The sequence below is a fragment of the Onychomys torridus genome, chromosome 1 (genome assembly GCF_903995425.1).
Source record: "Onychomys torridus chromosome 1, mOncTor1.1, whole genome shotgun sequence".
Lineage (NCBI taxonomy): Eukaryota > Metazoa > Chordata > Mammalia > Rodentia > Cricetidae > Onychomys > Onychomys torridus.
In genome coordinates, this window is record NC_050443.1 from 99,667,178 (window position 1) to 99,683,568 (window position 16,391).

A 16,391-nucleotide genomic window follows, 5' to 3' on the forward strand; every position below is an offset into this window, starting at 1 on the left:
TGCTTTCTTCAGGAAGACTTCAGAGGCTAAAGTGTGCTTGCAGACACTGAGCATTCAAGTATTTGAAAATCATCCTCCAAATTCAGTGGAGACAAAGCGGTCTTTAAATATTTGTGCAGATATTAAATCTATATATTTTGTGATATGTGAACATTTGCGTGCATAATGGAACCGCTTTAGTAAACAGAGTGCAGTGGTTAAGCTAAAGGGAAGTTTACCACTCTCAGTCGGAAGGGGTTGAGTGCTGTCTTGGATGGTCCTAGCATGTGGTCTGCCCCAATCCTGCAGGCCCTGCTTCCATGGCATTCACTTCTCTGGGAGAAAAGGCCAGCTGGACTGTTTACAAGATGAGGAAGGTCTGCTCAGAGGTGTTGATCTCCATCATCCTAGGCATTGCCACCCTCAGACGAGAAGTTAAAAACTGGGTAAGCCGGACTTTTAAAATACACTGGCTAATGCTGAGCTCTATTGCCCCCAAGTGGTCATCAGTGGTACGACACCCCACTAGAGAGTCTTTGTGGGCAAGACAGCTAGAAAACAAAAAACCAACCAAACAAACTCAGGAGATGATTAAAAGCCAGGTACTGAGAGGCTAGAGAGATGCTCAGTGGTTAAGAGCACTGGCTACTCTTCCAGAGGACTTGGGTGGAGTTCCCAGCAGCCACACAGTGAACCACAGTCATTAGCAACTCCAGGGTATCCAAAAACCATTTTCTAGCCTCCCCTAGGCACTAGGCACAGGCACAAGTGGTGCACTTGCACACATGCAAGCAAAACACTCATACACAAAAAATAAAAAATAAAGCAGGTGCTATGTGTATAAGGGTGAGAGAAGGCTGAGGAAAGAATACTTTTTATGCTACAATTTCCTCCAAACCAACGAGGAACAATGAAGAAAATCTGCAGGAAGTGAGGCAGAATGTGAACTTTCTTGCCTGGCTATGTAGCTCAGGACAAGCAGTATCTTATCTCTCATATAATCGATGACTGGGAACACTGAGTAAGTATGTATGGGATCTCTTTACATAGTAATTGCACAGGGAGTTGGCCAGACTGCATGGTAGTGTATCCTATAACTTGATGTTTTTACCTGAAACGCCGCAATTTTAAAGTATTTTGTTGTACAAATCGATGCAGTACAAATACTAGTCAACATTAAAAAAAAAAAAAAAATGGTTTGGCAAGGGGGAGAAAAAGAGAAGTATGTCTTGAAGAAGGCATCATGTAATAAATTTATTATGTTTTGTTACATTTTCCAGTTTTCTCTTAATTCCAATTGTATACTATATAACCAACTGCTGTCTCAGAAATAAAATGTTTTAAACATAAAAATATAAATTCTGCTTCTTAAAAGTGCATACACCTGGAATAATAAAATATACAAATAAATAACAGAAGGCAGTGACACACCTCATGCACTTGGCCTAAAATAATTTAAAATGTAGGGAACATTTCCTTCCAGCCTGCAGGAAAGATACTCTGCCAACCTTTTACTGAAAATTTATACAGAGCTCACTACTGGCTCATGAACGACACCAAAGCATTTTGTGTACAGTGATATGACATGCAGCTTTTAAGACAACCAGAGAAATAAACGCCGCTGTAAATACATAAAAGAATCAAGAAACCATTTTGGTAATGGGGCCTGAATTCATTTTTAACCAGTGGTGAGAGGCACAGTCGGTGTGCAGACCTACACAGGACATAAATGTCCACAGGAAAGACCGACAGAGCCACAAGGGCAGAAACACAGCCCCCTAGTCTGGAATAGCACCTAGGAAAGTTCATGCTGCATGTTCACAGCAGCAGAGAGCTTGACTCTGGGAGGCTGTGCCAAAGCTGTTCCAGCTGATTTTTCCTAATATCCTTACTCCTTAAAATATGGACCATGTCACATAAACTGTCTCTTTTTGTAGGCAGCCTGATGCTCAATGGGATGAGACCACACAGCACAGTAGATTATTTTGAAGATGGTATAGTGCACCTAGCTCACCACGGATTAAAACCAAACGTCATGTGCTTCTGCAGGTAACATATACTGCCAAATTCCTGGACAAGTATTGATTTTTTTAAATTACATGAACAAATAGCAATGAGAGCTCCAAAATAATTCAAATAAAATGTTTCACGTTTGTTTTTCAACTGAAAGGGACTCCTAAAGCTACATTCTGAGTAGGAAAGACCTAGGGTGGAATGCAATCTGAGCAGGAGGCCCAGTGAAGCCTGTGGTTTGCAACTGTGCTGTCAAAAGCAGAGAGGGTTTGCAAGGCTAGACAGGTCGCTTTCTACTGTCTTCTGACACATTTTCAAACTTGGAGTGACTTGTCCTCCTGCATGGGTCTCAGCCACACAGCAGAATCTGGAGAGAGGCTCTGGGAATGAATTTGGACCCCTTCGGGCACTGTGCCTGTCACCAAGATCATCCCCAGAATGGCAAGTGACATACCACCCATAAAATGCTCCACAGGTCCAAATTAGGCCTTGAAGTCAGAAAGCCCCTGTCCCCTGAATTTCAAGCAGGGAATTGACACCTTCTTTTAATTCTCTTGTCCAACAACTCTAGAATTCCTCCTGAGTACTTTGCATGGCAGTGATGAGTCTTGCCATAAACTGTTGGCAAAATATGGTGTACCATATCCTTCTCAATTCTACTGCAACTAGGAGAGAAAATCACAGGACCCAACCAGTGCTAACTGGCATTAAAAGCCTGGGAGAGGCCCAGACATTCCAAGTCCCTTGATGATCCTAGTGACCTCAGGTGAATCATCCAGAAGAGGCCTGGGGATAGTGTATGTATGAGATTTGAAGACACCTTTCACATACACTATGAGCCTATTGTCCCTGTCCATGCTCCATAGGAAGCAATGGTTTTAAATGAATGAGAGATGGATCTAGACCTGAATCCACTGTACAACACTATCACATATTCCACATCCTTAATCTTACTGAGACCAGTGGGTGGGAAGACCCAGAGCCTTCCTAAACAGCTCCAAGTCTCTACAAAAGCATTTAAAAATTGTTAGCACTATGTGAAGCCACATCTCTCCTTGTGATGAAGGACACTAGAAGATATAAAAAATTAAAATCTATAGAAAATGGCAGGTTATTTCTTAGAACAAAATACTTTAGGAAAGTCTTCAGGCTAAATACAATATATACACCAGTGTATGTTCAACATATCCAATCCACTCCTGCTTGCAAAATACTATTTTATACACAATCTCACCAATGATCAAAAAGATTGGCAGAGAAATATACGCAAAGCAACCTAAAATTCACATTCATGCTCACCTACACTGATGATTAAGCCACATTTTAAAAATTACAAATTCAAAAATAGAGCTCCAGAATCTGAGTTGTCTCTTTTTCTTTTTTAAAACTCAATGTTTAGTGTAGTCTCTGTATACTTTTTAATCAGTTGCTTGCATAGGTAGTATGAGCATGCTTTCTGGGGTAAATGGGGGGGGGGCATGCAAAATTGCTTTCTTTACTTGGGGGTAAAATGATCGGTCATGCTCAAAAGGCAGCTACAAAAAAAAAAAAAAAAACCAATTTGGGGTCTGATCAAAAGGCAGCACGGGACACCGAGCATTGACTGAAATAAAAGCATTATGTCCCACCTAAAAGGTGCAGTCAGTTGAACAGCAATGAACCTTTTATAAAATTCAAGCAAGAGCAGCCTGCATACTAGCAGCTAAATTGTTTTTATGTTAGGCACTGGTATGTCAGCAAATTGTGCCCTTCTCAGCTCCCAAATGTAAGTATCAATGTACCTCCAAACTGTGTTTTATTGAAACTGTGCTTCTAATTTTCATTCTAGTTCAAAAGTCCAACCCAGAACACTAATTACCTTTGTATTCAATGGCAATCTACACAGAAAACTGTAACTTCAGCTATTTAGTAATCTATCAAAATGAAATGTGATGCCATGTGTCCATCTACTTAAAGAGGGTTTATTAGAAGTGAGCTTTGTTTACAACTCTTTAATCCATATTCCTTTAAGCTGCTACTACTGCTCCCTTGACAACCCACTTCCATTTGTTTTATTATAGTTAGAGGGTGACAATGCATCCCATCCCTCAACAATCTCCATTCCACCTCATACAAACAGAGGGCTCATTCTAATGCAGCGTGACTAGGTACTAGATTTTACCTCTACACAGTAGACAGCTCAGTCTGAACCAGTGGCCAGAAGACCACAATGTCTCCAGAGATAAACAAGGACACTTTTGGTTTCCAGACAAAAACGCAAGAGAACCTCAGGCCTTAGCCGACCAGAATCCATTTGGGTGTTTCTGCTGAAGACTATCATTCCATGGCAGGCCCTGTTTGCTCTGGTGTCTCCCAGGACTCCTCAACTATAGCAGACTGCTGAAGCTTTCTGTTTACCTCTGTATGCAAAGCAGGCCCAAATGAATTGAATGAATGATTAATTAAGGATTACATGTGTTCAAGTCAACCTCAGATCTCTGCACAATTGTGGCACAGCACAGATATACCACATTGCTCTATTGGTCTGCCATGGCACTACTTACTCTCAGGCATAAGAAAATACAAAAGGGGTTGGCAAGGGTCTTAAGTGACAAGAGCATCATCTAAAGAGACATGAAGGCAAAGTGGAAGGCTGACTTAAGGAATGCTGTAGCCGCATGCACAGGATGTTTACAGGAAAAGAGAGCAAGGATAAAAAGGGGTTTTATTTAACACTAAAAAAATTACTATTGCATCACTCTGTTGGTTGGTGCTGTGTGCCTGCTGGGAATGACTGCCCTAACCAGGCTCCGTGGGTTGCCAAGCAGAAACTCAGGCCTACCATCTGAGCAGGAGATTTTGACCCCAAAGCACACATATGTTCACTGTATCCAGATCATTGGGAAAAGACTGTAATAACCAAGTCCTTAACCCTGCCACAGAACTGAACAAACCAAGTAACAACACTCGGGTAAGCTATTTCACTTCAGACAATGCCTTCAAAGCAGCCTTTCCTGGGTCTTAAACACACCCTGTCACCCTAAGTCAGGAATTAGAGTTCATTGTTTCCCAACCTCACAAGCATGACAGCTTCATAGCCTAGACAATGACATATGTCCTGACTTTTTTTCTAGTAAATTAAATATGAAATAAGGACTAAACTCCATGTTTAGCTTTTCAATTTTATTATATTATAGAAACTGTATTTCTAGATCCCATGGAAAAGTAAAGAGACTTGTAGGGATCTTTTTTTTTTTTTTTTAAAGAAAACATGATACATGTGGGAGGGAGGATCCATTCCTACTGCATTCAAGAATAAAACTATTAAGTATGTGAAAATTAAACTAGTTTCTATTCATCTTAATTATGGCAAAACAGCTTGTTATTAAAATCCTTTGTCTTATCACACTCTAATTCTAAGACCATTTCAGAGGCTCACATCACACAAGCACTCAGTTCCTGATACTGACGGCCTCACGTTTAGTGCTTTTCCAGATAAAGAAACAAGACTGGTGGCTAAACACTGATGGGGCTGACCTTGTGCCGGTGAACAATGATGACATGCAAAGGCAGCTGTCAGCTCGGTCACACCAAGGCAGGCCAGAGAGCCTCAATGCTTTGGGAAGCCACCCAGGGGGGACACAGAAGCAGCCAGTACGGGTCTGAGTGCAGCGGGCACTGGCTCACACACACTGGATTACATGGAGCACTGTGATAAAGTGCACAAGGCTGTACTCCTGTAAGCCTCAAATAACACAAGGGCTGAAAATCCCAGGCACCCTCACCCTGCAAGCTACCAGCTAATGTCCACATTAGCAGCAAAATAAACTTAAGTAATCTACTGGAAATACTTCCCAGGAGGTATTCATGAAAAAAACAAAAAACAAAGCCAGGACAGTGCAGAAATCTGAACTGCATGCTCATATGCACTGCAGTCGCCTCACAGAAATACTGAAAAGGAGTCTGTATGGGCCTGGGAACCATGGGCCTCAGTACTCAGTGACACATAAACTTGACATGCTATTCTTAATGACAAAGTGACAAACGCTATTCCAAGAGTCAAGACCATGATTCACTTGATGCTAGGGGAAAAAAAAAAAAGGATACTAAAAAACTGGGCTGGAAAGTGATTTCCACAAAGCTTGGAAAACTGTTTTACCTGTGAGAATTCAGTGAGGTTCCCCTTTTCACATACAATAATGTAATTTGCAACTACATGCCAGAGGGAACATATGCCAGACTTTGCTTGCGTTCTTGGTCTGAGATGAACTCTCCAGAACAGAGTAGACTTAAAAACATTACTGAAAAGCAGTCAAAAGGAAGATTGACAGGTGGGATCCAAAGTGCACGTGCAATGCTTTGTCGCACCTCACGTCAACACACCGTCAGTGGCTCTCAGCAAGAGGCAACTTCTTTCTTTCCCAAGCAACAAGACAGGGCAGTAAGCATGCACACAAGGGGCAGTATGAGATCCTCAACTTCTAACAGAAAAAAGCAACATCAGGGAAGAAAAATGGTATCAACTCAGGCTTCCAGCTTGGAATAAAATTGTTTTCTGGTTACCTTTCAAAGGCATTAACTGTTCTGCTTCAGTTTAAAATTCCAATGGCCTTACCCAGCAAATTTAGAATGAAAAAAAAATATTAGTGACTGGATTTCCGACTATCCAAACTTTGCCAGATCTTAGAACATATCCAAGGAGTCAAGACAGTCTAGGGTATGCATATTACTGCAGATAGGAAGGTAGCAAAAGATTTTATGTCTACCTCTGAACCCTCTACCTGTAGCAGTAGGAGAAAGGACACAGTCCCTACCTCCCCGCATGTCACCTTCCTCCTGAACCCATGTATTAGTAATGTACATCCATCCTATACTAGCTGAGTATGTATACCTGAGAAACATTAGTGTTAAGATACTGCCCTTACAAAGACTGGTAGATGGGCCCAAGCACAGAAAGCAAGTTTTCCCTCAGTTTATTTTGCTGTTAGCGTCACAGTTTTTGTTTGTTTTTTAAGCTCCTGATGCCACTCAACAATCTACATGAAGATAAATTCTGCTCAGATGAAACCCAAGTCAAAAGTTCGTCTGTCTACACACTGCTGGCTTAATTAGTTCACAGGTTTCCAAACCCTAGTGTCCAGTAAATGTCTTAGAGTTCTCTAGAAAGAAATAGGTACAATTGCTAAAGGGACTATCCAGATTATTTTCTACAGTTATTCCAGTTAGCTTGGTATCAATGCTTTGCCTATGGCTGTTATTTGGTTCAATGGCAGAATAAGGCGACACTTTTAACAATTTGAATTACACACACACACACACACACACTCATACTCTCTCACACAGTCAGGCACATGACCCCCCCCCCAAAAAAAAAATACAAAATAAAAGCATAGAGAGCTTTGGTGGGAAGGGAGGAGTTCTAAATAAATAAACATCTGTACAGATAAAACACCTGGATTGCAGAAGATCACTGAGGTTTTTGAGAAGGCCGTGCAGAGGTTTGCATGCTAGAAGATAGCTTTTTGGAGCCTTTCTCGGTGGCCAGCCTGCTACTGGGAGATAAGGGAACTCCGGAATCTAGCTGGGAAGACTTGGATCTGCGAGCAGATAGCAAGGAATGTTTAGCAGAAGCAGGGTCCTTGGAGACAAGCTGTTCTTTTCCAACTGCATTTGTGTTTGGCTGCTGTGAGCCTGGGGGCTGATGGCCTTTCTCTGCCTTGTCATCTGTGGTATTCTTACTGACAGACTTGACAGAGCTCCCACCAGCCTTTTTGGACAGCAAGGTTGTCTTGCCAAGATCAGTGGACCGCCGGGTTTCTTTCTGTCTCAAGGCTGACTTAAAGAAGGACAGTCCCTTATCTTCAGACTTGCTGTCCCTCTTCAACCCAGAGCGCACACTTGTGCTCGGTGAGCGCAGGCTGGCCATGGAGGAGCTCCGAACGTGTTTGCCATCAACTCTGCTGTCCCCTGCTCTGGCCTGATTCACCCGAGGGGAACTGGGTTTGGAGGTGGAGGTGGAGGTGGAGGTGACACTGGCTCTGTCAGAACCTAAGCTTTGCCTGGAACCCTCTCTACTCAAGCTCCGGTCAGAAGTCCTGCTCTTCCCAGAAGGGTAGGAGCCCCTGGTGGCAGGGCCTGGGGCTTTTTTGGCAGATATAGAGGAAGAGGAATAAGTGAAGGCAGAAGCAGACTTCTGCTTCTGTGGTGAAGGAGATGACATGGATTCCTGGGACCTGGGGGACGATTCTTTTTTGGGTTGGGTAGAGGCAGGGGATGAATGCCTTCCACTGGCCCTGGAGGAATCTGCTTTGCTCCGACAGCGGGCAGGTTTCATGGAAACCTTCACAGGAACAGGTGATGAAGGGGATGGACTTGAAAGAGAAGATTCCTGGCTGGCCAAGGCTGGCCTCCCCTTCCGCACACTCTTCTCTGGCTCCAAAGTACCTTTGGAACTAGGGGATCTCTTGGTTGTGCTCTCTGGCTTCTTCGTGAGGGAGTCTGGGTGGCTTGGAGGTTTCACCTCTTTGACTGGAGAGCTGTCAACAGAATCACTCTGATCCACATAAGCAATCTGGTTATTATTATCAAAAGGATCAGAGATGGGGGGTAAGCAATCCCCTTGTGCTAGATTTTTGTTTGGTGTGTCTACCACACTGGAGTTCAATTTTCGAGAATCTGACTCATCTTTGAACACACCTTCCATGACAGCCAGTGGGGCCCGGCCCACAGCCTTGTGCTCTCGTCTATTGTGACTGTCACTTGGTTCCTGGTGGCTACCAGAAAGGTTCCGTAGACTACCAAAGCAAGAAATGGAGACTTTGTCATCACCTGCTTCCCCAATCCTTTCAAGGGTGGAGGCAGATCCATGGATCGGGGAGTCCCCTGAGAAGCGGGAAGGAGAACTGGAGCGCATCTGTAGCTTGGCAGACAGGGACCAAGAAGGCCGCATGCAATTTTCATTGACCGCCAAGGGGCTGGTGACAGAAGATCTGGATGACAGGCTTTGACGCTGCACACTTCTCACGAATGGTCGAGTAGAAAAGCCTCCTGCACAGCAGAGAAAATTCTGTCAGGCTAAACCAACAAAAATACTTAGTAACACCTTAAGACACTCAACAGAGAGCAAGGGCAAGCCTGGTGAACAACGGGACCATGACCTTCAAAACTGGCCTTTTTGCTAGAGTCAAGGATAGCTGTGTGCTTTCAACCCTTTAAAGACCAGTCCCCTTTCCACAAAATAGGGTCATGCTAACTCTGAAGTCAGCAAAATGTTCTCCACCTACTTCATCCTACATCAGGGTCAGCACACTTTCTGAAAAGACCTAGTCAGTCTGTTCAGGCAATTGCTTAGCTCTGTGACCTTACCGTAAAAGTAGCCACAGGTGGCACACAATTAAGCACTGATGGCTATGTTCCAGAATCGATGGGAAAACCAGCCATCCATATGTGGCCTCAGGCTATAGTCAGCTGACCATTGGTCTAATTAGAGAATTAAATAAAATCTTAGAAGTCTGTGTCCAGCAAGGATCCTGGCACTCACAGATGTTCACTAAACATGGGATGCTAACCCAGCTCCTTCATCTTCCTGAAGGACACCTGGGACTCACAGAACAAACTCCTTGCCCAAAATGACACAAGAACCCATGACCCCCATTGCACTCCCTGTGGAAGTAAGTCTATAACAGGTAACAATGAAAGGGTATTAGTGGAAAGGACTAGAGCCTTGGATATTGACTTGTAGACTAGTATTTCCAAAGGCTTAAACCTTCCCAAGACAATTGCAAGCTGAATTCTGTATACATTTATAACTGTAGCTGTGGCCTTTGTGACTTCTAAGAGTCAGGTTCTGTTCTATGTGACCACTGAGCAGGGCTAAATGATGATGATGCTTAGAAAGATATTGATTTCACCAACTAGACTGTTTAAAAATAGATTAAGGCAAGCTGCTCCTGGATTTATTGTTAAAACAACAGTAAATTCCAAGTTTACAGGGCTGTGGTGAAAATAACATCCACCTAAATAGGCCTAGGTTCAGTGGTCAGCTTTTCCTAAACACTAGGAAGGAGAAAGGGCTTAGCAACAATAGTCTAACATATTCCTGCTTCACAAGGAAAAGAAGTAACATGCCAAAGCAGGCAGAGTCAGAGCCGTGCCACAGCTCTCCTAGTGTGACTTCTTCCCAACTACCTTTCATTTTGGCTCCATTTCATTTTCTCAGAATTACCCATCACCCCTAGAAGCACATTAAAGCAACTGAAATGCTGGTGGCAGAGTGAGTCTCTCTGGAAGATGAGTCACTGTCTTCATTACAGAAGCTGAGCTCACCCTCTCCCCTTCCAGTTCTTAGTACTTTGGCTGCCAATCCATCCCATACCACCTGGGGTTGCTGGTAGTACTAAGGGCTATCTTGTCAAGGCTCAAGCCTAGTGAGAGGTACCAAGAAAAAAACAAATAAACAAAATGCACTTTAATATTTAATCAGATTTTCCCCAGTATTGATATTGTGACTATGTTTAGAGTAGAGGTCAAGCTGACCCAATGGTGTCCTCATTGAACTGAGAACAGCAACTCCACATGAAGCAGTCTCAGGCAAGGTAGACGTCTCTGGGTCCTTACAGCCATTCTGCACATTTTAACAAAAAGTATTTATTACTAAAAGAGTGACGATCTAATCTGTACATTGGAATATAGAAGTGGAAAATAATGAAGTAAAAGGAGAAAGCCCTGAGTCAGAGAAGCCACAACTCAGTTATACAACTCCACTCTCTTGAGTTCTACGCTCACTTGGAAAAAGACTTTGTTTCTAAGCCTGCAGAACCTGTGCTTTGTTTATGAGTTGTCATTTTGGAAATCTGACACCAAGACCCACACCCACCATCGTCTTCACTCCTTTCTCCTGTCATCTCCACAGACTCAGAGAGTGAGGCCAAGGAGGTGCGTCTGGAGGAGGCTGCAGAGGTCACACTGGCTTGCTTGCTCCCTGGGAGCCGGCTCACCCAGTGCTCACACAGAGAAGAACTTGTGGAACCTGCAGAAAAGGAGATGGGTCCTGAGGTCAGCCAGGGTCCTGCACTGCACACATCCTATCAAGTCAAGCTGCCAGTCAAGCCAGAGATTTGTGTCCTCATTCCAGAGTTAAGACAAACTCCCACAGCTGAGTATCTCTAGCAAAAACGAAGAAATTTCAAGCAATTCCTGCATACAGAAAAGTTGTAGAAACAAAATGCAAATATAGATAAATGTTTCTAAAAGCAACAATTCTGGCAAGGGAATAGTAGAACAAGGACACACAGCCACTAACTCTACAAAGGACTTGCTAAGCACAAGCTCTAAGCACTGGCAGTACTACTAAATTACCCAGAGAAAGAGCAGTAATACAGACATTGTTTCACTTAGCTTCAATGTCTTTTGGACATTTTAAAGCCATTTTATAATACTAATGATTCATGCGCATGCGCGCGCGTGCACACACACACATACATACACACACACACACACACACACACACACACACACACACACACACACAGTAGGGGATACAAATGTGCTTGATGTCCATCAGTCCTATCAATTCCAGAAGTACCTTTAAATATATGTTAGTGCAATAGTGTTCTTGAAATAGACTACATGAAGCAGCACTGCTTTAAACAGATCTAAAGAGACTGGCATTTTTAGCACATCTCAGATTCTGGAATGGCCTAAGAATACCAAAGTGCCCTCTTCCAGTCAAGTGAGCAGCCTACCCACCATGTAGGCCTTCTCTCCTAGCAGGGGGTCACTCTGCTTCAGGAACACTTCCTTTCAGGTGCTTTAAGCAGACCCCTGTAGAGGCCTGGAAAGATACATAGGTCACCACTCCCTGCCTCTCCTATTGATTATATTACCACATTTCAAGCTATTTTCTTAAAGCCATAGTCTGCAGTAAGAAGCATGCATCTTCCTCTTATTTGGATTATCTATGGTTGCATCCATGTTTTGTGTGGGACTCATTTCTACACTGACTAACATAAGGCTGCATCTCATCAGCAAAATTCAGCCAGGCAGTGGTGGCACACACCTTTAATCTCAGCACTTAGGAGGCAGAGGCACATAGATCTCTGTGAGTTCGAGGCCAGCCTGGTCTACAGAGCGAGTTCCAGGATGAGCTCCAAAGCTACACAGAGAAACCTTGCCTTGAACAAACAAACAAACAAACAAACAAACAAAAAGACAAAAACTCCCCCCCAAAAAAACAAAACTAAGCCCTCAATCAGTTAACAGCAGTCAATTCTTCCCCTAACAGAATAACCTTATGGAAGAAAAAGAACTCTTTCTTTCTTTCTTCCTTTCTAATGGTCCTTTACAGAATGCTTTCACATACCTTTACCAATGGTAAACAACCAGCAACCCCACTGGGTGGGTGTTATCAGATGGGATATGTTCCAAGACAGTTCAAACAAATACCAGAACAGCACTTGAGGCTGCTAACACTATTCCTCCAGGCACTTCACCAACAAGTAAATTAAGAGTGGTTTGGCTAGGCTCTGTCCCACCTCTATGTGAACTCTGCTGGTCCATAATAGTTCAGCATCCACCCGAACTTCCTTAGCTGAAATCATATTAGTTCCCAGATTAAGTGGAAGTGTGAAAATTAATCTCATCAAGCTTTCAATAATGAAGCCTTCTGAGACATCCTCTGGACCAAGAATTACAACCTCCTGCTCTGGGAAAAACACCCAAGAACCAGGTTACCTGCCACTGAGCTATTGGCCGACCATGATGGGATAGCTGTCCGCCTCTGGTAGAAAAGTATGTAAGCTGTCTGTGTGCACACCTCATCTTCTGACAGCTGCTGCACATCGCTGTCATCGAAGCAATACCAGAGACCGTCCACGGAGTTCTTACAGTATGCTGCCAAAAAAAGCCCATCGTCAGCACCAGCCAGGCCACACCAGGCACTCTACCCACATAGTTTATTATATTCATATTTACCCTTTATAGTTCACGTTTATAATTAATTCAATAGCAATTTAAACTGCCCATAGTAACAGAAAGAGATTAAGAAAAAAAACAAATCCAAATTCCATATCACACCTAGGCAGAATGTTCTAAGAAATTCCTAAGTATTCCAATTTCATAACTATCAGAAAACTCATTACACTCTAAGTATAAGTAGGTCTCAACCAGTGACAATTTTGTCCTGCTAGAGACACTTTGCAATGAATGGAAACACTTTGATTGTCACAACTAGGTGAGCTGGGGGTGGAGGTCAACAAGCATCTAGTGAGTAGAAGCCAGGCATGTCCACAATACATAGGGAGCATTCTACAACACAGAATATCCAGTCTCATTGTCAAAAGGCAGGGTAAAGAACTTAGATTTTTGTGTTTACTAGTGACATAAAATATGAACAGCCACCAACTAATATTTAAGACTTACCATAATCTAAACATCTCATTTAATCCTGAGATTTATTATATTACTACAAATTTACACAGGCTCAGAAAGACTCCTTATGGGGCTGGGGACATAGCTTAACTGGTAAAAAGCTTACCAGGCAAAGGTGAGGACCTGAGTTCAATCCCCACCACCTAGCCTAGCCAAATCAGCAAGTCCCAAGCCCCAGAAACCCTGTCTTTAAGAACAACAAACAAACAAAAAAACAGCAACAAGAAACCAAAACACAAAGTAGGTGTACCTGAGGAGGACACCTGGCCTCACACACTCTACAAATACATCCATATTATCCTATACACAAAGACTGCCTAGCACATAGTTGTGCAGCTGGTGGAGGATGAGTATATGGCATTTTGGGTTTATCTAATCCTTTGGCTCGTGCTTAAAGACCTACTGTACTCTACCCTCTTCCTTCAGGGGAAGACTAAATGATCCAGAAGGTCCCTGCAAACCTGAGAACACAGAACTCGAGAATACACACATGGAGCCTTCTCCCCAGTTTCAATTCTCTAAGCCTGAGATAGAAATAAAGAAGAACATTATCAAGAAAAACAAAAAATCAAAACCAGTAAGAGCCAATAAAAACATAGCTCAGTTATTAGAATATGCGCTTAGTGTGCCCAAGAACCTGGGTTTGATTACAAGCATCATACCTATGCCAAAACCTTGAGGTCATGGGGCCAAGTCATACTACTAGGCTGGATCAAGGGATCTTATAAACCTTATCCAGAAAAGCAAATGATTATTATCACACTTCTTAGATTATCTATTTACTGAACACAGATGAGTGCTGGAATATTCAGTAAATGCTGACACAGACTTAGCCCTCAAAGACAGGGCACATACAATCCTAACAGGCACCATGAGTGACACCCTCATTAGGTCACTTCACTTAAGTGTGGAACCAAAGAGATGAAAAGGGACCCAGGTGAGGAACTGTTCCTAGCTTGACAGGTCCCAAAAGAGAAGCAAAGACTCTGAATGTGGGAGAGACATCAGGTGCAGCTACCAAACCAGAGAGTGAAATGGAGACACACACAACAAATGGAGGCATAGCAACAGCACCGCCTGGGCCAATGGTGTCAGGCCAGGCTAACACACAAATGGCCCATCTGGGGAGGAGGCTGCTGTTCTGGAGAGTGAGTGGGAACAGAACTGCACAGGGACACGCCCACCAAGAGACAGAATAACCTTGCTCTAGTTCAGTCTGTTTCCTTTCAGGATGGTCTGTTCTCGACTGTGGCATGGAAAGGCCACATAGTAACTTACTAATAAGCAAACTATTTATTTCTAATTCCACTTGCTTTTCTCCTTAACACTTCCTTCCACAGTGTTTTCTAGGCCAGTGCTACTCAAGCTATGGCTCAGAAACCAGCATTTGTCCACAAAAGGAGGCACCAGAACAAAGACAAGCATTCAAAAATATCTAGCAATATGATACTGCTGTAACATTTGTATTGAATTTTTATAAAACTGGCTTATGAAGGGTTGGAAATGCTAAAATAGAAAATATCAAGGCCTTTATCACAGATAGCTTGAGAGTCTCTTTTCTAGAATCCTTGTACAAGTTAGCCATATACGCACTATGCAATTACGGCAAGAATGCATCAAAGACATTCTAGTGAAAACTTAAAAACAGAGTATCATCAGCTAAATAAATGCTGTGAGGTGGCTCAGCAGGTAAAGGTACTTACAGCCTATTTGATCCCTAGGCCCCACATGATGGAAAGGTAGAACCAATTCCCTCATACATGCTGTCCTCTGACATCTACATGCATTGCCATCCCCAGACAAATAAATGTAATTTAAAAAAAAAAAAAAAAAACAACCATGTAATGCCAAGGGTTGTTTTCTCTAAATTGTAACTGTAAACATTTAGAGATAAGATAAGCAATGGTTTGCCTTAAGAACAGGAAGGGGGGACCTGGGGAGATGGCTCTGCATGGCACATAGTGGTAATCCTATTGCTGGGGAGGCAGAGTCAGGCTGATGCTGAATGAACAGCCCAGCCTAAATAGGCAAGCTTCAGGCCAGTAAGAAATTGTCTCAAAACAAAGTAGACAAAGCCTGAGGAACAACTCCCAAGGTTGTCCTCTGACCTTCAAACACAAACCCAAATACACACCTAGAACAGGAAAGAGGAAATAATACAGACCAGTGGCTCTCAACCTGTGGGTCAGGACCCCTTTTACAGGAGTCAACTAAGACCATCAGAAAACACAGACATTTACATTACAATCCATAACAGTAGTAATATTACAGTAATGAAGTAGCAACAAAAATGTCATGGTGGGGGTCAGCACACATGAGGAACGTAGCATTAGGAAGGTTGAGAACCACTGGTAACGACTATGGGAGCATCTCCGAGGGAAGGGCCAATGAGCAGACACACTCTGCTCGTCACTGTGTCATGGGCCCAAGGAAAGTTATTTGGCCAAATTCCTAGATGGGTCTACAATCACAAGCTCCTTTTACTAAGTCACCACACTGCTTCTGAGGTTTTCAAGTAGTTTTCAAAGTCTGTTCTAAATAAAAAACAACATGACATTCTGAAACCTAGTACTGTCCTGTTTCCCCTGACAATCCCTTGCCTAGGCAGTGTATAAATCCCTAATTTGCAAAATGATTTCTTTACCAAAGCTGAAACCGTGTAAATATCAACCAGAAATGCTGGCAAAGGTGTTAATACAGTGAGTAGTTAGTAGATTTCAATTACATCTAAGTCCTTTTCCATTCTAAGAGTAAAGAATAATCTCATGACTCAGCATTCAAGAACATAGCCATTACTAGTAATGTTAGAAAAGCAAATATCCAACTAGAAATACAATCATCACACAGCAGCTGTTAAAAAATACATAAAACAACAGACACTGCATTGCCATCTAAATAGTGTTTATAAAAAGTACAGGGTAAAACATATTTAAGCTATTAATATCTTATGTGAAGTGAAAGCACATCAGGAGCCCCTTTTCTCTTTTCAAATA

At 42.7% G+C, this 16,391-nt stretch overlaps 1 protein-coding gene across 2 annotated transcripts in view; it reads right to left on the minus strand.

The window, feature by feature from the left end:
• Positions 1 to 1,206: 1,206 nt before the first annotated feature.
• The window catches only part of Usp31 (ubiquitin specific peptidase 31), a 54,473-nt gene continuing 39,288 nt past the window's right edge, over positions 1,207 to 16,391 (minus strand). For both annotated transcript variants that reach the window (XM_036191066.1, XM_036191059.1), the window contains 3 exons: positions 12,703 to 12,861; positions 10,847 to 10,999; positions 1,207 to 9,018 (listed from right to left, as the gene is read on the minus strand). In XM_036191066.1, coding sequence (XP_036046959.1) covers positions 7,439 to 9,018; positions 10,847 to 10,999; positions 12,703 to 12,861 — 1,892 coding nt within the window. In that variant the 3' untranslated portion in view covers positions 1,207 to 7,438. The remainder of the gene's footprint in view (positions 9,019 to 10,846; positions 11,000 to 12,702; positions 12,862 to 16,391) is intronic.